General features: G+C 36.0%; 1 protein-coding gene across 2 annotated transcripts in view; it reads left to right on the forward strand.

The window, feature by feature from the left end:
- The window catches only part of CBL (Cbl proto-oncogene), a 109,901-nt gene that overhangs the window by 50,592 nt on the left and 32,514 nt on the right, over positions 1–26,795 (forward strand). For both annotated transcript variants that reach the window (XM_074215253.1, XM_074215254.1), the window contains exon 3: positions 16,487–16,633. In XM_074215253.1, the coding sequence (XP_074071354.1) occupies positions 16,487–16,633 (147 nt within the window). The remainder of the gene's footprint in view (positions 1–16,486; positions 16,634–26,795) is intronic.

Raw genomic sequence — 26,795 nt, forward strand, 5'->3', positions numbered from 1 at the left:
GTTCAGATATCATATTAATTAAAATCACCAAAGAATTCAGGATTTTTCAGATGTAGTAGAAATAGATTTTTCACTTCGTATAATTGTAGTTTTATATTTATTGATCATCCAGCTGATGCAATATACAATAAGAATTTTATTCTTTTAAGTTCTGTTTTCCCCTTGATCTTGTGAAGTTGTGCAAAATTACAAATAAGTACTTTTAAAAGCAATAATGCCTCTAGGGCACCAACTTGCATGTATCAGATTGGCTAGAATGATCTAAGGGGAATATGTTGGAGGAAATGTAGAAAAATTGGGACACCAATATATTGTTGGTTGTATTGTGTGAATTGATTCCAACTATTTTGGAGAGTAATTCAGAATTTTGCTCACTGTTATAAAACTTACCCAGGGGTGGCTAGGTGGCGCAGTGGATAAAGCACCCACCCTGGAGTCAGGAGTACCTGGGTTCAAATCCGGTCTCAGACACTTAAAAATTACCTAGCTGTGTGGCCTTGGGCAAGCCACTTAACCTCATTTGCCTTGTAAAATGAAATAAAAAAAAAAACTTACCCAGCAATACTACTACTCTGTTTTACAGGGTGATCAGCCAAAAAAGGGAAAAAAATATGTTTTGAAATGAACAGATGTCTTTATGATGGAGAAGAACTGGAAATTAAGGGTATGCTTATCAATTGGAGAATGGCTATGTTAGTCTTAGTATACTACTGTGTTGGAAATATGAAGTAAAATGCTGTCTACCTCCAGAGAAAGAATTGCCATAAGGAAGTTTGTATTATATGGTTCCATATATATGTATATATACACACATACATACATATATGTATATATAATGTAATAAAAAATTAAAATTGGGGGCGGCTAGGTGGCGTAGTAGATAAAGCACTGGCCTTGGAGTCAGGAGTACCTGGGTGCAGATCCGGTCTCAGACACTTAATAATTACCTAGCTGTGTGGCCTTGGGCAAGCCACTTAACCCCATTTGCCTTTCAAAAACCTAAAAACAAAAATTAAAAATTAAAATAAAAGCAATAATGTAAATAGAATTTGAGTTTGAAAGAAGCTATAAAGATTCAGCTGCTTTTTAAAAGAGGAAACAAAAGGCCTTAAGCTAGGTAATTTGCAGCAAAGAAGAACCCAATATATGTTCCTCTATTTGTACCATATTACCCTTCTTGTCATAATGCAAACAAGATCAATTTACTTGAAGGTACAAAATGGGGAAAGTGTTAGATGAGAAAAATATAGTTTTTAAGACAACTTTTGAAAAATAAATAGTATAGGTGTCAATTTTAGATCTTATTATTTATTATTATTATTATTATTCGGGTTTTTTTTTGTTTTTTTATAGGTTTTTGCAAGGCAAATGGGGTTAAGTGGCTTGCCCAAAGGCCACACAGCTAGGTAATTATTAAGTGTCTGAGACCGGATCTGCACCCAGGTACTCCTGACTCCAGGGCCGGTGCTCTATCCACTGGGCCACCTAGCTGCCCCCAGATTTTATTTTTTAAAAAACAATGTTAAAATTTGGTAGGGGATAGACTCATTGGTATGAAGAATATCTAATATGGAAACTTTTAATGTAGAATCCATTTTTTATATTTTATAGTGTTAGAGAATCATCTGGGGGCACTGAGACATATCTATAGACACATATCATAAGACAGTCTTATATCCACTTTAGTATATTGCCTCTCTTGTTAAGATGATCTCCAGATCAGCCAATCATGCATTTATTAAACATCTCCTATATGCCAAGGACAAGGTTGCTGGGGATACAAATATTACAGCATTTCAGTTCTCAAGGAGCTTACATTGTATGGAGGAAATAGCATGGGGACTTAAAAATTTTTAGCTCTTTAAGAAACAATATGGTACAGTGGAAAGCTAATTATATTTGGGATCAGAGGATTTGATTAAAATGCTGGCCTTGTTGCTCTTAGGATTGGTGTGGTCCTGTGAGAGTAAATTAATCTTTCTGGCCTTCCATTTCCTTATCTTTTATAAAATAAAAAAGATGAGGGGTGGCTAGGTGGCACAGTGGATAGAGCACCGGCCCTGGAGTCAGGACTACCTGGGTTCAGATCCGGTCTCAGACACTTAATAATTACCTAGCTGTGTGGCCTTGGGCAAGCCACTTAACCCCATTTGCCTTGCAAAAACATTTAAAAAAAAAGAAAAGAAAAGAGATGAAATAGATTTCTAAGGTTCTTTTTAACTCTTAATTCTGTGATCCAGTAAATGGTAAAATGAAAACTCAATAGAGTATCTACCTTTAGAAGTGCATTGATTTCTCATGAAATAAAACTTTTTTTTTTTCCTTGGAAGAGCACTATGGTTTTGAAATTCATCAATTTTGCGTTGAATTATTGAACATAGGATCATAATACTGTACTAGAAGGATTTTCAAATGTCATCTAGCTTAATCCCCTCATTTTATAGATGAGGAAACTCAGACCCAGGTAGGGTAAGTGACTTGCCCAAGGTCATACAAATTGTAAACTTGGAGAAACTAGGTCCTCTGACTTGAAAGCATCTTTCTCCTCTATATATATTATCATGTCTCCTCCAAAACAGTTTCTGGAGTCGAGTTAAGGATACCTGGAGTTGAGAAATAGAATGTCTTATGTGAGGAACAACATGGAAGCTAGTAATATTGGATCCATAGCGAATGGAGGTAAGGAACATAATAACATAAGAAGATTAGGAAGGTGAGAGCAGGTTATGAATGGTTTGGCCAGAGGATTTTCTAATTTGATCTGGAGGTAATAGAGAGCCACAACAGTTTATTGAGCAGAAGATTGACATGGCTATATTTGGAAGGTCACATTGACAGCTAAGTGGAAGAAGGGTTGCAATGGGGAGGGCCTTGTAGAAAGGACACCCACCAACAGGTCATTGCCTGCTTCAGAGAGGAGGTGAGAAGGGCTTGCACCAGGATAGTGACAATATCAGAGGAGAAAAAGGGGCACATCTGAAAGATATTCTAAAGGTAGAACTGACAGGATTTGGCTATGGATGCTGAGAAAGTGAGGAGTAAAGGATGACACTTAGGATTGTGAGCTTGGGTGACTGGGATAAGATATGTACTTTTAACCTTAATAGGGAAGTTAGGGAGTGAGTGGGCTTTGGGGGGAATGAATGAGTTTGGTTTTGTTATTGCTATTTTTTTAAGATTTTGCAAGGCAGTGAGGTTAAGTGGCTTGCCCAAGGCCTCACAGCTAGGTCATTATTAAGTGTCTGAGGCTGAAATTGAACTCAGGTCTTCCTGACTCCAGGGCCTAGTACTCTATCCACTGTGCCACCCAGCCGCCCTATGAATTCAATTTTGAACATGTTGGTTTTAAGATGTGTATGAGACTTACAGTTTGAGATGTTCAATAGCAAATTGAAAGTACAAGACTTAGAGGTTCAGAAAAGAGGTTAAGGCTGAATTAATAGATCTGAGAATCATCTGCATAGAGATGATAGTTGCTGATAAGATCACCTAGGGAAATGGAAGAAAAGGGTAAGAAGAGAAGAAGGCCAAGGACTGAGACTTGTAGGACACTGATAACCCATATTATGAAATGTGACCTGGTTGAAGATCCAACAAAAGAGATAGAAGGAACAATCAGTCAGGTAGGACAATTGAGAGATAATAATATTATGAAAACCCAAAGAGTCAAAGGCTGCAGAGAGGTCAAGAAGGGCAAGGATTGAGAAAAGGCAATTTTTAGATTTGACAATTAAGAGATCATTGAGAATTTTGGAGAGAGCAGTTTCAGTTGAGTGATAGGGTTCAAAGCCAGGCTACAAAGAATTAAAAAGAAAGTAAGGAAGGGAAGTGAAAGCATTTCTTCTTATTTTTTTTTTTAAGTTTTTGCTAGGCAATGGGGTTAAGTGGCCTGCCCAAGGCCACACAGCTAGGTAATTATTAAGTGTCTGAGGTAGGATTTGAACTCGGGCACTCCTGGCTCCAGGGCTGGTGCTCTAACCACTGCGCAACCTAGCCACCCCTGAAAGCATTTATTCTAAGTAGCCAGGTGGCCTTCTAAAGTTTAACCACCAAAGGGAGCAGGAGGGATAATGTTATCAGGCACAGTTGGATCAATCTTAAGTGAGGTTTTTTCCAGGATGGAGAGACTTGGGCCTCTGGGTAAATAAAGGCAGTAAGTTAGTGGGACTGATAGAAAAGTCTGAAAAGACAGAATGGAATGTTAGCTCTTATTCATTTAGTGGAATTTGCTTTGGAATTGATGCAGAAGACTTCTGAGAGATGTGAGATTAAAGAGGGGGAGAGGAAATTTCCTGTGAATAAAGGAGAGCTTTAAAGATGACATTTTGTTTTAGTGAATGATAGACCTTTCTTAAAAAAAATTAATATGCCTTTATTTTTTGTCCCTCTCACTTCCTCCAATCCTACTAGAAAAAGAAAAAGAAAATCTTTGTAGGAATACATATAGTCTAGCAAGATAGTTTTCTTTTCTGGCCTTGTCCAAAAGTGTTTGTCTCAATTTTAATTCAACTTTGGTAGAAGGTGGATAGTAACATGCTTTTTAAAATAATGAGACATTGTATTTTCTACATCTCATGCTGATGATTATATGATGTCATCTATTTTGCAGTGTGACTTGTGAAAATTCTCCTATTTGTAATGTTCTCATCAAGGATGACAGTGCAGGTATATCTTCTCTTAAAATTTGTATAGATGGGAAAACAGACATAGGTAGTTACTGATGTCTTGGACAGTTTTTTTATTTTGGAGGAGAGTGTCATAATAAGAGCTAAAAATTTTTTTCTCCTTTATATTGAGAATAAATCTTAACAGCCTCAGAAACTGTGTTGTCTCCAGCATGAACTTCTTCTATTTATACTCCGAAGAGTCTAGTTGCTTCTATATTTGTTTTCTTTTAGGCTATTTCCACTTTCTCAATAAACACATCTGAGACAGTTATGTTAGAGTCCATATGTGGTTACTTCAGTTTTCTTGGTGATGAAGTTTATTTTTAAAAAAATCTTTGCCTTATTTTCTCTCTTCCATCTGTTGGTTGTCTCCCATCCAAGTTTATCCTTGGGTTCCTTTGGTATGACTTAGTTTGGTTGGGTCCTTTATCAAGCTTCTGCTAGTTTGACCTGATGTTGCTCAGATACTTCCCACTAACTTTTTCCTCAAGATTTTCCATTAGAATTTGATATTCTAAGCTAATATTGCCCCAGGCTGATATATTTTCATTTGGAAAGTAGATCATATAATTGCAAACTAAGACTTTAGCCTCTTTTGGACTTGTCATTATGTCAGTTCTTGCACTTTTTATAAGGATATTATTCTTTATTCTATCCATTTCACTTTCTTCAGCCACAATAACTTGTTTTTGACAGGTGATAATTTTAATTCATGCCATATTTTTCCTCATTTTTGTTTTTCTATTTTTTTTTATTTTTGGTTTTTCCTCCTACAAACTAGGGAAATTGTGTCATTACTATATGCCACTGCTTAGAGATGGCCATTTCCCCTGCTGACTGCAAAGGCAAGTAATCTAGCTGAAGTTTATATAGTTGTAATAGTGAAGGGAAATCCTCAGGACTCATTCCCTACAAGATTTGTTTCCCTACAAGATTTGTTCTTATAGCATCATTCCATGGCACTCCATTTCAGCTGGGAAGGATTGTCTATGGGGTTAATTGATTATATCATGAGAAGAAGGTGGCACATAGGATGGGCAAAGTTGGTGAGATCAAGAGGACATGCAGAAAAAGCAAAGTTTGAGGTATTTGCAACAGTATAAAAAAACTTTTTTAGAAATTGTTAAAGTAATTTTTACTTTAGATAGGAGAATTTTCCCCTAGTTTTTGGAGCAAATATTTGCTCTGCTGATAATACTTTTGAACATTTTGGAAATGCTCACATCGCTTGGTCACTTGTGTTAAAAAAAAATCTGATACTTATAAAATTTTACTGAAGATTCTGGTGTTTTTAATTTTGTTTGCTTTATGTATGGGAGCCCATTCCTTAGCCTTTTAAATATTTAATTTCCTTCTTAGTAGAAAAGAAGATAAATATTTAAATGATAGCAGTAACAATAAGTAAATGAAGTGATATTGGATTTAAGAACTGATTCATGATGCCTTCTTCATCTTTTCTGTTGAACTATTTCATATAGTAAGCAACTTTTTCCACAACAGAATGGACATGGAGCATTTTTGAGGGTCTCTGAGAAGTCTATTAATATTGTCTTGGCAGCTTTTTGTAATGGGATTAGAGAGAGAGAGTTTAAAGGATTTAAAAGAAAAGGGGAGGAGAGGAAAGAGAATGCATATTTATTAAGTGCACCTACTGAGTTCCAGGCAGTGTGCAGAGGGCTTTACAAATATAATCTCATTTGATCCTTACAATAACCCTGGTAGGAAGATGATGTTTTTATCTCCTTTTTACAGTTGAGGAAACTGAGGCAGACAGGTTGAGTGACTTGTCCAGGATCATACTGCTAGTAAATGCAAGACTAGATTTGAACTCTGTTTTTCCTTACTCTGGATCCAGTACTGTATCCTAGCTGCCTGAGAAGCTAAGGCCATTCACTGCTATTGTAGAAAATAACATTTTAAAGTGTTATTGTAGTATGGTGTGTTTAGTAACTTGAAATTACTTTATCCGAATTTGAGAAAATCAATTCTTGTCTTTCTCATTTTCTTTATTTTCAAAGAGATGATTAGACTGGTTGATCCTTAAGGTTTCCTTTGGTTCTAGACTCTCCCTCTGTCCCTATAGCTCTTCAACCATTGCCCATCCTTTGGTTCTAAAGCCACATCAAAAGAGTTTAAAAATGTTCTGGTGCTATTTATGTACATAGTTCTTGTTCATTCTTCATTCTGGCCATGTTCCTGTGCATACATTAAAATTGACTGCCACATTAAAGTTCCCTTTAAACTGTCCTATGACATTCCAGACAGAGGAAAGCATTTGTCTTTAGCCACTTATTTCTCCTTATTAAAATAAATATTTCTTGAGGTTAGGGACCACTTCTCTTTTGTGTTTGTATGCCTCATGAGAAGCACCTACAGTACAAGATATATAAATATAAAGGTTTAAGAAATGGTTTTTCATTAATTCTTTTTTTTTAAAGGTTTTTGCAAGGCAATGGGGTTAAGTGGCTTGCCCAAGGCCACACGGCTAGGTAATTATTAAGTGTCTGAGGTCGGATCTGAACTCAGGTACTCCTGACTCCAGGGCCAGTGCTCTATCCACTGCACCACTTAGCTACCCCATTAATTCTTTTTAAAGTAATTTTATTTTATTTAGTTACCAAGCATTAGTTTTCTCTCCTTCCTTCCCACTCCTATTTAGGGAGGAAAAACATTTAAAAACATGCATAATCAAGTGAAAATACATTCCTACATTAAAAACTGTATAGCCACCATAACAGCAACATGGGATTGATGATCAACCTTAATGGACTTGCTCAGTTCATCAGTGCAATAATCAGGGACAATTTTAGGGTATCTATGATAGAGAATACCATCTGTATCCAAAGAAAGAATTGTGTAAACAAAGACTATCACCTTTAATTTAAAAAAAGTTGTCTTCTGTATTATGTAAGTTTGCTATCTTTTATATTTTATTTTTTCCTTAGGGATATGATTTTTCTCTCAACATATTCAATTTTGAGGAATTTGGGATTCAAAAAACATCAATGGGGCAGCTGGGTGGCGCAGTGGATAGAGCACCGGCCCTGGAGTCAGGAGTACCTGAGTTCAGATCCGGCCTCAGACACTTAATAATGACCTAGCCTTGTGGCCTTGGGCAAGTCATTTAACCCCATTTGTCTTGCAAAAAAAACAAAAAAGAAAAAGGAAAAAAAATCAACAACAGCTATACAGCCTGTTCTGCTCTTGAATCCATTACCTCTCTGTTAAGAGGTAGGTAGCAGGGTTTATCATCAGTCCTGGAATATTCATTTGTTCTTGAATGATAGTTCTAAGAGCTAATGTTAAAAGAGAAATAAACATGGTTAACAAGTTAAATATTTTGTCGTGCTTTTTATTTTTGGTTATTCAAAAATTATTATTTAGAAATTTAGCAAACTAAAGAAAAATTATAATTTCATATTTGACATACCTTATATCATTTTGGAAGACTATTTTATCCAACAAATTGGAAATTAGAAAGGGAACAACTTACTGCAGGTCATAAAGGCTGTGGGTCAAATGGCTAGATTTTTGTGAACTGGTTCAAGAAGAGAATGCAAATGCTTCAATTGCCATATTTAAGAGAGAAAAGGCTAGATAGACATTAGAAAAAATATTTATATTCCTTGCATGATATACTATACTAAAATGGAGGTTGCAATAACCTATACTTTCCTGTTTTTAATAATAGAGGAGAAAAAACTCAATTCTGAAGTTTCTAAATATGTAGAATTTTGACTTGGAAGTAAAAGATGTTATAAATTAATGTATTAATAAGGATGGGGGTGTATTGGAGGAAGGGAATAGAAGCAGATATAGCTAGTAAACTGTTTTGCTTTCAAATATGAAAATACAAAAGTTAGTTTCATCCTCTTGTAATTATAGTGTTATCAAAATGTGTAAAATTAAAGAATATTAAGAAATATGCATGGGTTATGATTAATTTTCATGCTAGCATGTCAAAGGGTCTATATGTAAGACTTCTGTCCTATTCCAAAAATCATAACCTGATGACCTTGGATTCTTTTTTTTTTTTTTTTTTAGGAATTTGCAAGGCTATGGGGTTAAGTGGCTTGCCCAAGGCTACACAGCTAGGCAATTATTAAGTGTCTGAGGTCAGATTTAAACTCAGGTACTCCTGACTCCAGGGCCGGTGCTCTATCCTCTGCCCCCGCCTCCACCTTGGATTCTTAAAGCCTAAGAGCAGCTCTCTGAACAGGTGTGCTTAAAATGGGGTTGAATATGGCCTTGTGATGGACTATATTCATCCATTGTTTTAGGGACCAGCCTGGAAAGTTAAGGGAGGTCTGATTACCAGGTTTTGTAGAGTTATGAATTTTTTGGTTATAGAAATCCTAGAAGACTATATTAGTTCATAAAGGGGTTGTGATCCATGTCAGTGAAGAAATACACATATTAATTATTATCACAGAATTCTCTGGTGTGTAACCTACTTGTTGGTTATTTGAATTTTTAAAAAAATTCTGTTTCAGGGGCGGCTAGGTAATTACCTAGCTGTGTGACCTTGGGCAAGTCACTTAACCCCATTGCCTTGCAAAAAAAAACCTATAAAAAAATTCTGTTTCACCAAAGTATTTAGAGGAGATAAGTTTGGAAGTTTTAAGTTTTCTTCTGTGACATTTTCAATTCTAGTGATGTTAAAAGAATTAGATGATACTGCTCTAGAGTAAATCATGGAAGTGAATGAAACTTTGAGGAAGTTAGATAATACTTTTAAAGTAGATAAGCAGATATTGATACTAGAACTTAGGAGCAATCTTTAGGACAACTTTAAAGAGGACTACTCTGTTATTGAATATTCAGATACACCTAGAATCTTCAGAAACGAGCAAAGTTAAGGTGAAATTGTTTTTTTTTTCTTTTCTGAAAACTTTATCAGTGATCATAGTATGAAATGCTTCCCATTTGTCCAGTGCTTTGTTGTTTCAGAGTGCTTTTCCTTGTTAAAACTTACTTGGAATCTACTAGTTCTGCTTCTAGCATCACCATTATAAAGGAATTCAGATATATTTGAAATATGAGATTCTTCTTGGTGACTGTTTTATACTTTTGGTAATTTTACTTCATTATCTATTGTGAGCAAGTTTTGATATTCCATCTGTTTTTGTACTGGAGTTGATTAGCCAGCTGCTTACCCTAGAGCAGTAACTGTTTAGAGCACAGTAGGTCACACAGGTCTTATTTTGTTGAGGAACAGTTCTAAATGCATTTTACTCAGCACTTAAGTTCATATAATTTTGATTTCATGTTTGTTATACTTTTCCAGGGAACTCTTCAGGGAGTTTCTCTAATATATAGAAAGACTTTGTATATATGCATTTGATTTAGATGGATTTTACTTTTTCTACTAACAGGAGCTGGGTCAGAACTTCATGAACTTATGCAAAGCAAAGAGCAAATAGTAGTAAAATAGCAGTAAATAGCAAAATTTTGTTTTCCTGGTATTTCCATAGTTTTTAGCACTTTCAGTGAGTGTGTGGTTCTGGCAGACTTCATATAATTCTTATTATCTAATATAAAATTCTCTTTAACTGTGAATCTAAAAGAGCCTAAACCTATCTGGTGAAAATTAAAATAAATAATTTAAGGTATTCATTCTTGTTTGCCTTATCTCAGTAGCACTTAGAGAGGATTTGACTGTATAATGGGATTTCATTCCCCTGGGTTGTTACCACTTTTAGCTAGTGTTTTCTAGTTAACAATTAAGAGAGCATGCTTGGTGTCTGACAGAACATAATATGTTCTTAAAGTCTGGGTCTCCTGGTTCTAGGCCTTGTTTTACTATTTATTAGATATTTGTAGCTTGTACTTTCTCTTATTCGCTGATTTTGGAGGAGAAGCTAGACTACTCCTTGTCCATCCTCTGTAACTGCTTCCTATTGAGCAACTTCTCCCTTAGTTTCATGCTTAATTTATCACCCATTCTAAATTCTGGTGGTTGTTATCTATATTCTGTGGCCTCTTAGCCCTCCCATTTTCCTTCCTCATTGAGTTCAGTGCCTGGCTTATATTTTTTCCTCCCTCATTTGGAGCTTTCTAGTTCGTCCCTCTTTTAAGTTCCCATGATCCATTTCCTCAATTCCTCTCAACTACAGAAACAGATGGTCACATCCATGATCTTGCCATCACTCACATGTGTTCTTTACTTCCATGTTCATGAACTCCAAAATTCCTTTACCTGATCATATTTTATTATTGTAGCTTTCCTTGTGCCTGATAACCATTAGCTCTGTTTTTTATCTTATGATCTCCATTTCTTCCACTCTCCATTCTTTTCCAGGCTATCACTTTTTCACTGACTTTGCTCTCTTCCCTTATCTTTCTTAACCTCATGGTAATCCATCTGTACTCTATGCAGTCATCCACTCACCCATTCACAATTCCCTTATTCCTTTTTTTCTGTCACTGAACAAACCTTGCCAAACTCTAATCCTGGATTATAAGCAACAATGGTTTCCTTCCTTCCTATTCATTTACTGGTGAATGGAGCTAGAAGAGGCCACAAAGCTATGCTGCTTGGGCCCCTTGCTGAAAAATATCTCCTTTCCTGTCAACCCTTTCTAAATAATTCACTATTCTACTCCTCAAAATAGAATTTCTCTTCAAATCTCCCTTGGGATCTGCTTCCCCCAGTACTCCACTGAAATTCAACAAGAGCCTCTTATCTTTTCTTCATCTTTCTGTTATTAAAACATCTTACTCCACTACCTCTTTCTCATTCTCATCTCAAATGAATCGGTGGCTCTTGTTAAAACAAACTTGTTCCCTTTACTGCCTGGCTTCTCTAGAACATTGTTTCCTATCATTCTACAATCTACTCCTAGTCTTGGTTAAACTTGGGGACACCATCTATCTACAAATGTAGGCCTCCACTTCCTCTTCTCTCTCTCTCTCTCTCTCTCTCTCTCTCTCTCTCTCTCTCGATTTTAGTTTTTGCAAGGCAGTGGGGTTAAGTGGCTTGCCCAAGGCCACACAGCTAGGTGATTATTAAGTGTCTGAAGCTGGATTTGAACTCAGGTCCTCCTGACTCCAGGGCTGGTGCTCTATCCTCTGCACCACCTAACCGCTTCTTAATTGCCACTTCTAATGGCCTTTTCTCAATCTTGCTTCTCCATGAGGCACTCTGTAGTATTCTATACTGTTGATCACCCCTTCCTGAACCCTTTTCTCTATACGTTTCATAGCCAGTGGACTCTTCTGATTTTCTCTTCTTTGACCATCCTTTCACACACTCCTTTGCTGGTTCTTCATCCATTTTTCCCTCACTAACTTCCCCCAAGCTTCTGTCCTGGGTTCTCATTCTCTTGATTGTATGCCAGAGATTGTCAGAATACATAAGTCCATGGACCAAAACCAGATGGACATCTGGTAAATGTAGAAACCATTCTTAGTTCCCTATCAAAACAAATAAGCCAGCAGTACAATCAATCAATTGATATACATTTATTAAGTGTCTAAGATAATCCTTCCCTCAAAGAGCTTATGATGGGGGGGAGGGGAGACATGATACAAATATACAAATATATGCAAACAAACTATATACAGGTTAAATAGGAAATAAAAGAGGGAAGGCACTAGAATTAAGAGGACTGAGAAAGAGTTCCTGTAAAAGACAGTATTTTAGTTGGGACTTTAAAAGGAAGCCAGGATTTGAGTCAGGAGGGCATTCTCAGTATGAGCAACAGTCCAGAAAAAAATGCCTGCAGCTAAGAGATGACGTGGCATGTTCATGAAATAGCTAAAAGACTTGTGTCTTTGGATCACAGAATACATGGGGGGGGATGAAGTATAAGAAGATGGGAGAGATAGGAGGAGGATAAGTTATGTCTGACATTGAATAATGGAGCATTTTGTATTTGATCTTAGGAGTGGTGGGGAACTACTGGAGTTCACTTGTGCCTTAGGAAAATCATTTCCGGGGCTGAATTGGAGGATAAACTAGAGTCATGAGGGTATAGAAGCTGCATTTGGGTGTATTGACCCCTGTTCTAACTATCGTACTTGATAAGCTCATTAGCTCCCGTGGAAGCTTTATCAAATGAGATAACATGTAAAGACATTTTACAAACCTTGAAGCACTATACAAAATACTAATCATTTTACATTACTATCATGATTTTCAAATCTATATATCCCACCCTAGCTTCTTCTTTTAGCTATAATCATATTCCTCTTGTTTATTTCTACTATCTCTTAGATATCCTTTAAACATTTCCAAGTTAACATGTCCAAAACACAGCTCATTCCCTTTCTAGCTAAACTCTCCCCAAATTTGAACTTTCCTGTTATTATTGAGGGTATCACCATTCCCAATCACTTGGATTTGTAATCTTTGATGTCATTTTTGTCTGTTTTCACTCTTTCATTTAGCCAATCTGTTTGCTATATATTGTAATTTCTATTTTCACAACATTTCCTATACATCCTTTACTCCTTTCAGCCAGCTACAACCCTAGTTGTCTTTCCCTTGGGTTATTGCAATAGTTTTCTAATGTATCTTCCTGACTCAAGTTTCTTCCTTCTCTAATCTATCTTTTGCTTGCTGCCAGAGAGATTTTTCTAAATTGTAGATCTGATTGTGGCACATAAAATTCTTCATAACCTGGCCTCTTCCTTTTCAATCTTTTTATATGTTAATCCCTTCTAATGATCCAGCAGCACTGACTACTTTGCAGTTTCATCAGTAGTATATTTAATCTCTGGACTTTGTGCTCTTGAGTTGGCTATCCTTATTCCTGGAATGATTTGCCCCAATCTCTACCTCTTTGACTTTCTTCAAGATTCATTTTAAATCCAGTCTTCTTCAGGAAGCTTCTCAGTCTCTAATATATTTCTTTCCCTTAATCCTAATTCCTCATATCAAAAATGACTAAACATGTTTAACACAAATGTAAATGTACAATATTAAGCTTACTGTTCACCACTGAGGGGGGAGGGGGGTGGGAAGGGAGGGTGGAAGGAAATTTTGTAACTTAAAAATATACATGGGCATATGGATGAATGTTGAAAAACTTTCATAACATTATTTGGAAAAATAACATCAATAAAAAAGATGCTTCTCAGAACTGCTCATACCTTCCCCTTTCAGAGCACTTTTACCCACTCTTATTTTCATCATGTATGTATCTAGTTACTTGTTGTCTCCCCATTAGTATGTATGTATCATGAAGGCAGGGAGTTTTTTGGCCTGTCTTTGTTTCTTTAGTATTTAACACTGTGAGGGGGCACAAAGTAAATGATAGTTGACTGAATAAATGACTACATGTGACTACAGATGAGTCATTTAAACTTGCTGAGCCATGATTTCTCCATTTGTAAAATGGAGATAAAAACATTTTCACTACCTGCTTCACATGGTTGATTTTTTTTAACTTTTTGTTTTAGTAAATAGTATTTTATTTTTTCCAATTACATGTATAGTTTTGAGCATTCATTTTTTATAAGATTTTGAGTTCTAAATTTTTCTCCCTCCCATCTCCTCTTCCCAAGACAGCAAGTAATCTGAAGTAGGTGTAATGTAATAATATTAAACATATTTCTACATTAGTTATGTTGTGAAAGAAGAATTGGAACAATAAGGAAAAAAACACACCCCCAAAATGTGAAAATTGTAAGCTTTGATTTGCATTTATTCTCCATAGTTCTTTCCCTGGACATGGATAGCATTATCCCTTCCCATAGTTCTTTTGACAAAAATACCTAGTAAATTTTATTTTACTAATAAACAGTTTAATGAAAACAAAACAAATATTTTCTTCCATCTTCTTTCTATATATGACAGAACAAGGGTGATATTATAAAAGACTATTGACAAAGGCAAACTCAAAACTTTTTTGAAAACAATTACAAAACACTTCTTACACAAATAAAATCAGATTTAAATAACTGGGCAAATATCAACTGCTCATGGGTAGGTCAAGCTAATACAATAAAAATGACAATTCTATCAAAACTAAACTATTTGTTTAGTGACCTACCAATCAAAATTCCAAAAAAAATACTTAATGACTTAAAAAAATGGGAAGTAAATTCATATGGAGAAATAAAAAGTCAAGAATTTCCAGGGATCCAATAAGAAAAAAGTAAAAAAGAAGGTAGCTTAGCCTTACCAGATCTAAAATTATACTATAAAGCATCAAAACTATCTGGTATTGACTAAGAAATAGAGTGGTGGATCAGTGGAATATACTAGGTGCAATAGCAGGAAATTATTATGGTAATCTGCTGTTTGATAAACCCAAAGAGTTCAGCTATTGGGATAAAAAAAAAAAACCTCTCTCTTCGATAAAAACTGTTAGGAAAATTGGAAGTTAGTATGGAAGAAACTTGGATTAGATCAACACCTCATACCCTATACCAAGATAATTGAGAGAGGATTTAGATATAAAAAACAATATTATAAACAAACTAGAAGATCAAGGTGTAGTTTACCAGTCAGATATATGGAAAGGGAAGCATTTTATGACCAAGGAAGAGATGGAGAACATCATTAAAAACAAACTAGATAATTTTGATTACATTAAATTAAAAAGCTTTTGTCCAGACAAAACTACTGTAACCAAGATCAAAAGAAATGTAATAAATTGGGAAACAAATTTTTACAACTAGTATTTCTGACAATTGACTCATTTCTAAAATACAGAGAGCTGAGTCAAATTTTCAAAAAACCAAGCCATTCCCCAATTGACAAATGGTCAAAAGATATGCAAAGGCAATTTACAGATGAGGAAATCAAAATGATCTATAGTCATATGAAAAATTTCTCTAAATCACAACGTACTAGAGAATTGCACATTAAAGCATCTCTGAGGTACCACCTCACACCTCAGACTGGCCAATATGACCAGAAAGGACAGTGATCAATGTTGGAAGGGATGTGGGAAATCTGGGACACCAATGCATTGTTGGTGGAGGTGTGAGCTCATCCAACCTTTCTGGAGAGCAATTTGGAATTATGCCCAAAGGACAACAAAAATGTGCCTACCCTTTGACCCAGCAATACCACTACTGGGTCTATACACTGAAGAGATGATGAAAAAGGGTAAAAACATAACTTGTACAAAAATATTCATAGCAGCCCTGTTTTGGTGGCAAAGAATTGGAAATTAAGTAAATGTCCTTCAATTGGAGAATGGCGTAACAAATTTTGATATATGTATGTCATTGGAACACTTTTGTTCCATTAGAAACCAGGAGGAATGGAAATTCAGGGAAGCCTGGAAGGATTTGCATGAACTGAGCAATATCAACAGAACCAGAAAAACATTGTACACCCTAACAGCAACATAGGGGTGATGATCAACCTTGATGGACTTGCTCATTCCACAAGTGCAACAATCAGGGACAATTTTGGGCTATCTGTGTTGGAGAATACCATCTGTATCCAGAGAAAGAATTGGGGAGTTTGAAAAAAGACCAAAGACTATTACCTTTAATTTAGGAAAATATCCTGTTATCATCTTATGTAATTTTGCTATCTTTTATACTTTATTTTTTTCCTTAAGGATATGATTTCCTCTCTCATCACATTCAACTTAGATCAATATGTACCATGGAAACATTATAAAGACTAACAGACTGGGGTGGGTGGGGGGAGGGAAGCAAGATTAGGGGAAAAATTGTAAAGCTCAAAATAAATAAAATCTTTCTAACAATGCAAAAAAAAAAAACATTAACCAGAGAAGTTTCTAGAAATGTTTAGATACCCTTGTAACTTTGCCACTGTATATTTCTAGTCATATGCACATTATGTAAATATTTTTCTTTTATTCCTTTAAATGTTCTGTTGTCTTTTGTAGACGAAATTTGACCAAACTGTCCCTGATCTTCAGTCACATGCTAGCAGAATTAAAAGGGATCTTTCCAAGTGGACTCTTCCAAGGAGATACATTCCGGATAACTAAGGCAGATGCTGCAGAATTTTGGAGAAAAGCTTTTGGAGAAAAGTGAGTCTCAGTATACTTGGACCATAGAAAAATAATGTTATCTTAAAATATTATTTATATCAATGTCTTTTTTTTTTGCAAGGCAGTGGGGTTAAGTGACTTGCCCAGGGCCACACAGCTATGTGTCCTAGGCCAGATTTGAACTCAGTTACTCCTGACTCCAGGGCCGGGCTCTATCCACTGGGCCTATTAATGTCTTTTTGTTTTCCATTGCCTTAATTTCCAGGAATATCATCAGTCTCTTCCTTTATTTAGCAAACCTTTTTTTTGTAACAAAGTCTTAAAAAGAAGGGAAAAAAGTCAGTTGACAGAATTAGCCAGTTCATTAACATAATTTTGACAGTATATGACACATTCTATACACATAATTTCTCACCTCTGATAAGAAAGGAAGGTAAAATGTATATTTCTGTGTTTAAATAAATGCAAGCCATTTCTGTTGACTAAATTCTGAAGTTCTTAGGGACCTGGTGTTATGGGGAGGCAAAGAAACTTTTCAAATAAATTTATACATGTTAGCTTTAAGTTTCTCTTTGATGGTCTATCTTATTGAAAAGCCGACCCTATTTTCTCTGAAGGAAGCCTTATTTTTATTGGATCTTGAATTTGAAGTTCAGGATAATTATTGCATTTAGAGATCTAAGAGAAAAATTACTTGATTAGTTAAATAATGCAATGGATGGATTAGCTGACCTTGGGTCAAGGAGATGCATGCTATTATTGTCCCTATTTTACAGTAGAGAAAATAGTCAAACAGAGCTTAAGTGACTTCCCAGGGTCACACAAGTAGATCAAGACATCAGTTCTGAAACTGGATTCACATTCAGGTTTTCCTGACCCATCTATCCAAAACCCAATATTTGATCTAATACATTCTAATTTCATTGTTACATATCATTTCTTTGAATTTCTTCCCTTACTGACTGTCTAATGCCTTTATTGAGTTCTTCCCATACTTTCCTTTCCTCAGCAAATGATCTTACCTGTGAAAATTGAGGCTATCTGTCATGAACTTTCTCTTTTTCCGTTTTCCACATCTCAAAACCTCTCTACTTCATCTCTCTCTCTCTTCCTTGTTCTCATATATCTCCTGTTCTTCAAAAAAAGTCTTATAGCTCTCCTCCCTTTTACAGCTGAATTCCTAGGGGGAAATTTTTTGCATTAATCTCTTTCATTTCTGATTTTCTCAACTCTGTAATTGCTGATAGTATTCTTTCCACAGTTAACAGTCATTTCTTGACTTCTGGCCAAGATGGTAGAAAGAAGACAGGCATTGTGCTAATGTCTCCTGGTTTCCCCTCAAAAATAACAGGATAGTAAACTCCACTGGGCCACCTAACTGCCCTGAAAGAAAACTCTTAACAGAAATTTGATTGACAAAACCCAGATAAAGAGGTTAGGAGAACATCTATCTACCTGAAGGTCTATCTCAAGGGAACTTGGGTGAACTGGGAGAGGAGAGCAGAAAGCCAGCGCAGGGGCAGCAACAGGGCGAAGTCAGAGGATCGACCTTAGCCAAGGAAGCTCTTGTAAGTGGCAGGTCTGAGAACCAACTTTAGCTGCAGAACCTTTGGCTGGGGGAGCGAGGTCTGGTGAGTCCCAGCTGGGCTGGAGGGCAAGTTCCAGCAGAGAGTTTCAGAGCATAACTGGACATTGAAGCTGGGGGCCCTGAGCGCTATACTTCTAGTGGAGCCCTCTTCCCAAAACAAAGAGTAACTGCCCCTTCACCCCCCCCCCCCCCCTTCAGGCTCAGGTTGTGGGCAGAACAGCTCTGTCAGCTGACAGGGAGATTATCTCCCTCTCCAAGGGCCCAGCCTGTTATTGTTCAAGGACAATTCAGACCCTGCTGACCCCTCCTCACCCCCTTCAGGCCTAGGGAGAGGCCTCAAACACTCCAGGGAAAGCAACCAGCACCCCCTATTGGCTGGCCCATGTAGAATTACTTAGCTCAGTGAGCAAAGCCTCTAGACTTTGCAAAAGCAAACTTCTGAGAGCCAGCTCCTCTTCCCACACAAGATCCTAGGAAAATGAAGAAAGGCCAGTGGAAAGTGGGGCCTATTGAGAATTACTTTGAAAGCACAGATTCTAACCCAGAGAAATCTAGAATTTCTGAGGAGAACATGAATTGATCTCTAGCCCAGAAAGACTTCCTTGAAGAAATCAGGAAGGAATTTAAAAATCAATTGGAAAAATTGGGAAAAGACTCAAAATAAAATTAACATCTCCCAATAAGAAATAAATCCTGGAAAATACAATTGGACAAATACAAAATGAGAATAATTCTCTCAGATCCTCAATTGGGCAAATGCACAAAGAAAATAATTCTCTCAAAACTACACTTCAGCAAGTGGAAAACTCCTTCAAAACAGAATTGACCAATTGGAAAAGGGGTTGCAAAAGATAAATGAAGAAAATTCTTCTCTAAAGAAAAGAATGGAATCTGTGGAAACTAATGACTTCATGAGACAACAAGATTCTGTTAAAACTAAAAGATAAAAAAAAATAGAAGAAAATGTAAACTACCTCATCAACAAAACCACTGACCTTGAGAATCCATTGAGGAGAGACAACCTAAGAATTATTGATCTTCCTGAAAACATTGAAGAGAAAAAAACCCTGGACTTAATATTACAAGATTATGGTTGAAAAGCTGCCCTGATATCATGGAACCAGAGGGCAAAATAGTTATTGAATGAATACATAGATTCTCTCCAGAATGGGATCCTAAAATGAAAACACCAAGGAATGTTGTGGCCAAATTCCAGAACTATCAGATAAAAGAGAAACTCCTGCAAGCAGCTAGAAAGAAACAATTTAAATATCAAGGAGCCACAGTAAGGATTAGGCAGGACCTGGCTGCATCAACATTAAGAGTTTGAAGGACACGGAATGAGATATTCTGAAGAGCAAGGGAGCTTGGAATGCAGCCAAAAATTCACTATCCAGCAAAAGCTGAACCATCTCTTCCAGGGAAAAAATGGATATTTAATGAAATGGGAGACTTCCAACATTTCCTGATGAAGAGACTAGAGCTAATTAGAAAATTTGGACATCAAACAGGAGTCTCAAGAGACAGGTGAAAAGGTTAAAAAAAAGGATAAAGAAAAAACTGCTATACAATAAGTTGCAATTGGCTATATCCTCACCTGGGAGAAAGATTCTCATAACTCTTGAGAACTGTAACTATTAAATAGAGAGAATATACTTAGCCAGAAGTGATGGATACTCATGTCATCTGTGAAACTGCCATTCAGTAAAATGAAACTGGCTATAACTCTATCTGGGAGAAAGACTAATAACTCTTGAGAATTGTAACTCTATAAGAGAGAATATACTTAGAATTGAAGGATACTCATGACTTTTCTGTGACTCAGATAGAATGACTTAAAAACAATACCTCCTTAAAAAGGGGGACAGTAAGGAGATGGGAGGATGGAAGAGATTGAATGGGGTAAATCTCATTATATTAAGAGGTACAAAGGACTTATTGCAACAGAGGAGAAGGGAGAAGGTGAGAACCACCTGAATCTTACTCTTATCAGATTTGGCTTAAACTTAACATATACACTCAGTTAAGTTAAGATACTTATCTTACCTTTCAAGTATTAAAAGGGAAAAGAGGAGGGGGGGAGGAAAAGGGGAACTAACAGAAGGAAGGGAAGGAAGAAGGGGCAAAGGGAAAGGGGGGAAAAGGGGAGGGGGTTGGATATAGGAGGGCAAACACACTGAAAGTGGTGGTATTCAGAAACAAAATACTGGGGACTATTGATAAAGTGAAAAAAGGGAGAAATACAAACAGAAGGAAGATTGCATGGAGGGCAATAAAGAGTTAGTAATTACAACTTTGAATGTGAATGGGATGAACTCTCCCTTAAAATGTAAGCAAATAGCAGAGTAGATTTAAAAACCAGAATCCTACAATTTGCTGCTTATGAGAAACTCGTTTAAAGCAGACATATAGAGTAAAAGTAAAAAGGTTGAAGCAAAATATATTTTGCTTCAGCTGAAATGAAAAAAGCAGGGATAGGGGTGGTTAGGTGGTGCAGAGGATAGAGCACCAGCCCTGGAGTCAGGAGTACCTGAGTTCAAATCTGGCCTCAGACACTTAATAATTACCCAGCTGTGTGACCTTGGGCAAGCCATTTAACCCCATCGCTTAGCAAAAATTTAAAAAAAAAAAGAAGCAGGGATAGCCTGTAATCCTTATCTCAGACAAAGCAGCTGCAAAAATAGATATCATTAAAAGAGATAAGGAAGAAAACTATATCCTCCTAAAAGGTACCATAGACAATAAAGTAATTTCAATACTAAATATGTATGCATCCAATCGGATAGCATCCAGATTCTTAGAGGAGAAGTTGAAGGAGTTACAGGAAGACATAGACAGTAAAACTCTATTAGTGGGAGGCCTCAACCTCCTCTCAGATTTAGATAAATCTAATCATAAAATAAACAAGGAGGAGGTTAAGGAGGTAAATAGATTGTTATAAAAACTAGATATCGTAGACTTATGGAGAAAATTGAATGGGGATAGAAAGGAATATACTTTTTTTCTGTAGTACGTGGCCCTTACACACAAATTGACCATGTACTAGGGGTTAAAAATCTAATGATTGGAGCAGCTAGATGGTGCAGTGGATAGAGCACTGGCCTTGGAGTCAGGAGTACCTGAGTTCAAATCCGGCCTCAGATACTTAATAATTACCTACCTGTGTGACCTTGGGCAAGCCACTTAACCCCATTTGCCTTGCAAAAACCTAAAAAAAAGAACCAATCTAATGATCAATTGCAAAAATGCAGAAATAGTGAATACATCTTTCTCAGATCATAATGCATTAAAATCATATGCAGTATTGGGCCAGGGAGATATAGACCCAAAACTAATTGGAAACCTAATAACCTCATTCTAAAGAATAAATGGATCAAACAACAAATCATAGAAAGAATCAATTATTTCATCCTAGATAATGATGAAACAACACACCAAAACCTATGGGATTCACTAAAGGTGGCTGTCAGGGGATATATTATGTCTTTAAATACTTACAAGAATAAATTATAGAAAGAGGAAATCAATGAACTAAATATGCAACTAAAAAAATTAGAGAAAGAACAAATTAAAAACCCTCAATTAAATACCAAATTAGAAATTAAAGGAGGAATTAATAAAATCAAAACCAAGAAAACTATTGATCTAATAAATAAAACCAAGAGTTAGTTTTATGAAAAAAACCCAATAAATTGATAAACTTCTGGCAAATTTGATTTTAAAAAAACCAAATTGTTAGTATCATAAATGAAAAAGGTGAACTCACCACCAATGAGGAGGAAATTAAAGTAATAATTTGGAATTATTTTGCCCAACTATGCCAATAAATTTGATAATCTAAGTCAAATGGATGAATATTTACAAAAATATAAGTTCCCCAGGGTAAATGAAGAAGAAATTAAATACCTAAATATTCCTATCTCAGAGAAAGAAATTCAACAAGCCATTCTTGAACCCCCTAGAAAAAAAAATCTCCAGTGCCAGATAGATTCACAAGTGAATTCTATCAAAAATTTAAGGAAGAATTGGTCCCAATTCTGTATAAACACTTTGGAAAAAAATAGGTGAAGATGGAACAGAGAAAGAAAATTATAGACCTATCTCCCTGATGAATATAGATGCAAAAGTCTTAAATAAAATTTTAGTAAAATGATTTCAACAAGTTACACAAGTAGGATTTATCCCAAGAATGCAGAGTTGGTTCAATATTAGGAAAATTGTTAGTATAATTAATTATATCAATAACAAACTTATCACAAATCATATGATTATATCAATAGATGCTGAAAAAGCTTTTGACAAAATACAGCAACCATTCCTACTAAAAACACTAGAGAGCATAGGAATAAATGGATTGTTTATTAGAATAATAAGCAGTATCCATGTGAAACCATCAATAAGCATTATATGCAATAAGGATAGGCTAGAGACATTCCCAGTAAGATCATAGGTGAAACAAGGATGCCCATTATCACCACTGCTGTTCAATATTGTATTAGAAATGTTAGCTTCAGGGGTGGCTAGGTGGCCTAGTGGATAAAGCACCGGCCTTGGAGTCAGGAGTACCTGAGTTCAAATCCGGCCTCAGACACTTAATAATTACCTAGCTGTGTGGCCTTGGGCAAGCCACTTAACCTCATCTGCCTTGCAAAAAAGAAAAACAACAACCTAAAAAAAAAAAAAGAAATGTTAGCTTCAGCAATAAGAGAAGGAAAAGAAATAGAAAGAATTAGGATTGGGAAGGAAGAGACAAAACTCTCACTCTTTGCAGATGACATGAAGGTATACCTAGAGAACCCCCCCAAAAAAAAATCTAAAAAACTACTAGAAATAATTAGCAACTTTAGCAAAGTCGAAGACCCTCATAAATCCTCAATATTTCTGTACATGGCTAGCAAGATGCAGCAGAAAGAACTAGAAAGAGAAATCCCATTCAAAATAACCAGACAATGTAAAATACCTGGGAGTCTGCCTGTCAGGCTCAGAAACTTTTTGAAAACAATTACAAAATACTTATCACACAAATAAAATCATATTTAAATAACTGGGCAAATATCAACTGCTCATGGATAGGTCAAGCTAATATAATAAAAATGACAGTTCTACCAAAACTAAACTATTTGCTTAGTGCCCTACCAATCAAAATTCCAAAAAATTACTTTAATGAGTTAGAAAAAATTGTAAGTAAATTCATATGGAGAAATTAAAAGTCAAGAATTTCCTGGGATTCAATTGAAAAAAAAAGTACAAAAGAAGGTTGCTTAGCCCTACCTGATCTAAAATTATATTACAAAACATCAGTCATCAAAACTGTCTGGTATTGGCTAAGAAATAGAGTCGTGGATCAGTGAAATAGACTAGGTACAATAGCAGGAAATGATTATAGTAATATGCTGTTTGATAAATCCAAAGAATTCCAACTATTGGACTAAAAACTCTGTGTTCAATAAAAACTGTTAGGAAAATTAGAAGTTACTAAGGAAGAAACTTGGATTAGACCAACACCAACACCAAGATAAGATCAAAATGGAGAGAGGATTTAGACATATAAAAAACAATATTATAAACAAGCTAGAAGATCAAAGAGTAGTTTACCTGTCAGATGTATGAAAAGGGAAGCAGTTTATGACCAAGGAAGAGATGGAGAACATCATTAAAAACAAATTTGATTACATTAAATTAAAAACTTTTGCCCAGACAAAACCACTGAAACCAAGATCAAAAGAAATGTAGTAAATTGGGAAACAAAATTTTGCAACTAGTATTTCTATCAAAGGACTCATTTCTAAAATATACAGAGAACTGTCAAATTTTCAAAAAACCATGCCATTCCCCAATTGACAAATGGTCAAACGATATGTAAAGGCAATTTACAGATGAGGAAATCAAAGCGATCCATAGTCATATGAAAAATTTCTCTAAATCACTACTTATTAGAGGAATGCACGTTAAAGCATCTCTGAGGTACCACCTCACACCTCAGACTGGCCAATATGACCAGAAAGGACAGTGATCAATGTTGGAAGGGATGTGGGAAATCTGGGACACCAATGCATTGTTGGTTGGAGGTGTGAGCTCATCCAACCTTTCTGGAGAGCAATTTGGAATTATGCCCAAAGGACAACAAAAATGTGCCTACCCTTTGACCCAGCAATACCACTACTGGGTCTATACACTGAAGAGATGATGAAAAAGGGTAAAAACATAACTTGTACAAAAATATTCATAGCAGCCCTGTTTGTGGTGGCAAAGAATTGGAAATTAAGTAAATGTCCTTCAATTGGAGAATGGCGTAACAAATTTTGATATATGTATGTCATTGGAACACTTTTGTTCTATTAGAAACCAGAGGGATGTGAATTTAGGGAAGTCTGGAAGCATTTGCATGAACTGAGCAATATCAGCAGAAGCAGAAAAACATTGTACACTCTAATAGCAACATGGGGGTGATGATCAACCTTGATGGACTTGCTCATTCCACAAGTGCAACAATCAGGGACAATTTTGGGCTATCTGTGTTGGAGAATACCATCTGTATCCAGAGAAAGAATTGTGGAGTTTGATCAAAGACCAAGAGCTGTTACCTTTAATTTAGTGAAAAAAACTGTTATCTTATGTAATTTTGCTATCTCTTATACTTTATTTTTCTTCCTTAAGGATATGATTTCCTCTCTCATCACATTCAACTTAGATCAATATGTACCATGGAAACAATTATAAAGACTAACAGACTGTGGGGGGTGGGGGGAGGGAAGCAAGATTAGGGAAAAATTGTAAAGCTCAAAATAAATAACAATAAATAACAACGCAAAAAAACTTAGATCATTGTATACTATGGAAACACTGTAAAGACTAACAGACTGCCTTCTGTGGGGGTGGGGGAAGGGAAGCAAGATTTGGGAGGAAATTATAAAATTCAAAATAAATAAAATTTTCTTTTATTTAAAAAATAAAAATATAAATAAAAATGAGTCATTTCTTATTTACTGACCTTGATGGTCTATTTTTCAGTTTTTAACTTCTTTGCATCATTTGATATTGTTAATGCCTCTCTCCTCTCTAAGTTTTTCTTATGTTGCTTATTCCTTGTTTTCTTCCTGTTTGTTTCTTCTTTATTCAACCATCCATTTAATGCCCACATTCCCCAACTCTGCATGTACCCAGTAGCTTTGTCTTGAGCCCTTTTCTTTTCACTTTCAATGACTTTAACAACTCCCATTCATTTAATTATCATCTCAATGCACCAAATCTCCAAGTACAACTTTGACCTCTTCTGAATTTCAGTCACATATCTGCAATTGCCTATTTGGCACATCCCATAGGTACCTCAAACTCCACATATTTAATTCATTATTTTTGCTCGTAAATACTCCTCTCCTCAGAACTACACTATTTTTGTTCCAAATACCCAGTTTTGCAACCTTAAGGTTATCCTTTAATCCTGACATTCCCTCACTCTATGAATCCCAATCAGTTATGAAGTCTTAGTTCTGCTGAGAAAGCATTTCTTAAATCTGTTTCCTTTTTTTTTACTCACAGGGTTACCACCCTAGTCTAGACCTGTATCCCCACTTTGCTGAATGGATAATTTCAATAACTTCCCAACTGGTCTCCCTACTTTAGGTCTTCCCCTCCTCCAATGTGTTTCACACCCAACTTTTAAATTTTCTAAAGTACAACTCTCTATCAGATACTTTTCTAATCTATAAAGTCCAGTGATTCTTTTTTTTCCCTTTAGGATCAAATATAAACTCTTGTTTGGTTTTAAGAAGTAAAAGTTCAAGCAGGAATTTGAACCCAGGTCTTTTCACATCAGATCCAGCTCTTTTCCATTGTACTGTACTGTACTGTCTCTCCTCTTTCTTCCTTTACTCTCCCCTCTCTGTGATTCCAGTGATTCTTTGGGTTCAGATACAGCCCCTGTTACATAGATAACCTTTTCCTCCCCAATATGTCAACTTTTCTTTCTTCTCTCCCAAAGTCTAATCCTTTTTCAACAATTGTCTGTTGGACTAATCTATATATAATTTCATCAGCACCAAAAGCTCATTTCCATTATAGAACTTACTATCTTTCTTTCTCCTTCCCCTGCCCCTCGCCCCAGCTCCCTCCTTCAAGTCTCTCTCTTTGTCAAGTCATCCTTGATTTTTCTTTTTTTCCTAACTCTATGTATCTGATCTATTGCCTATTGATTATATTGACCCAGGATTTCTTATATTCTCCTTTTACCTCACTCTTGCTCTTTCTCACCTGTACTATATAGCTTTTTAATTAGCTTGTCTGAGTCTAGTCTGTGCCCCCTCCAATCCCTTATCCACACAATAACCCAAGAAATCTTATGAAGTACAAAATTGACCTTAACACTCTACTTGCATAAACATTATTGGTGTTATCTGTTGTGGTACAACCTCCACAACCTAGCCTTTGAAGTCCTTCGAAGTCTGATTCTGTTTCCTTTTTATACTCTATTCCAGACAAATGTGGTGCAGTTCCCTCTCTTCCATGTCTTAGCATGCTCTACATTCTTGAAATCTGTTCCCTCTATCTCTTAATATTTCCAACCTTCTTCAAGACTCAGTATACTTGCCATTTCCTTTATCCTCTTAGATGTTA

This window comes from Macrotis lagotis, chromosome 1 (assembly GCF_037893015.1).
Source record: "Macrotis lagotis isolate mMagLag1 chromosome 1, bilby.v1.9.chrom.fasta, whole genome shotgun sequence".
In the NCBI taxonomy this organism is placed as follows: Eukaryota; Metazoa; Chordata; class Mammalia; order Peramelemorphia; family Peramelidae; genus Macrotis; species Macrotis lagotis.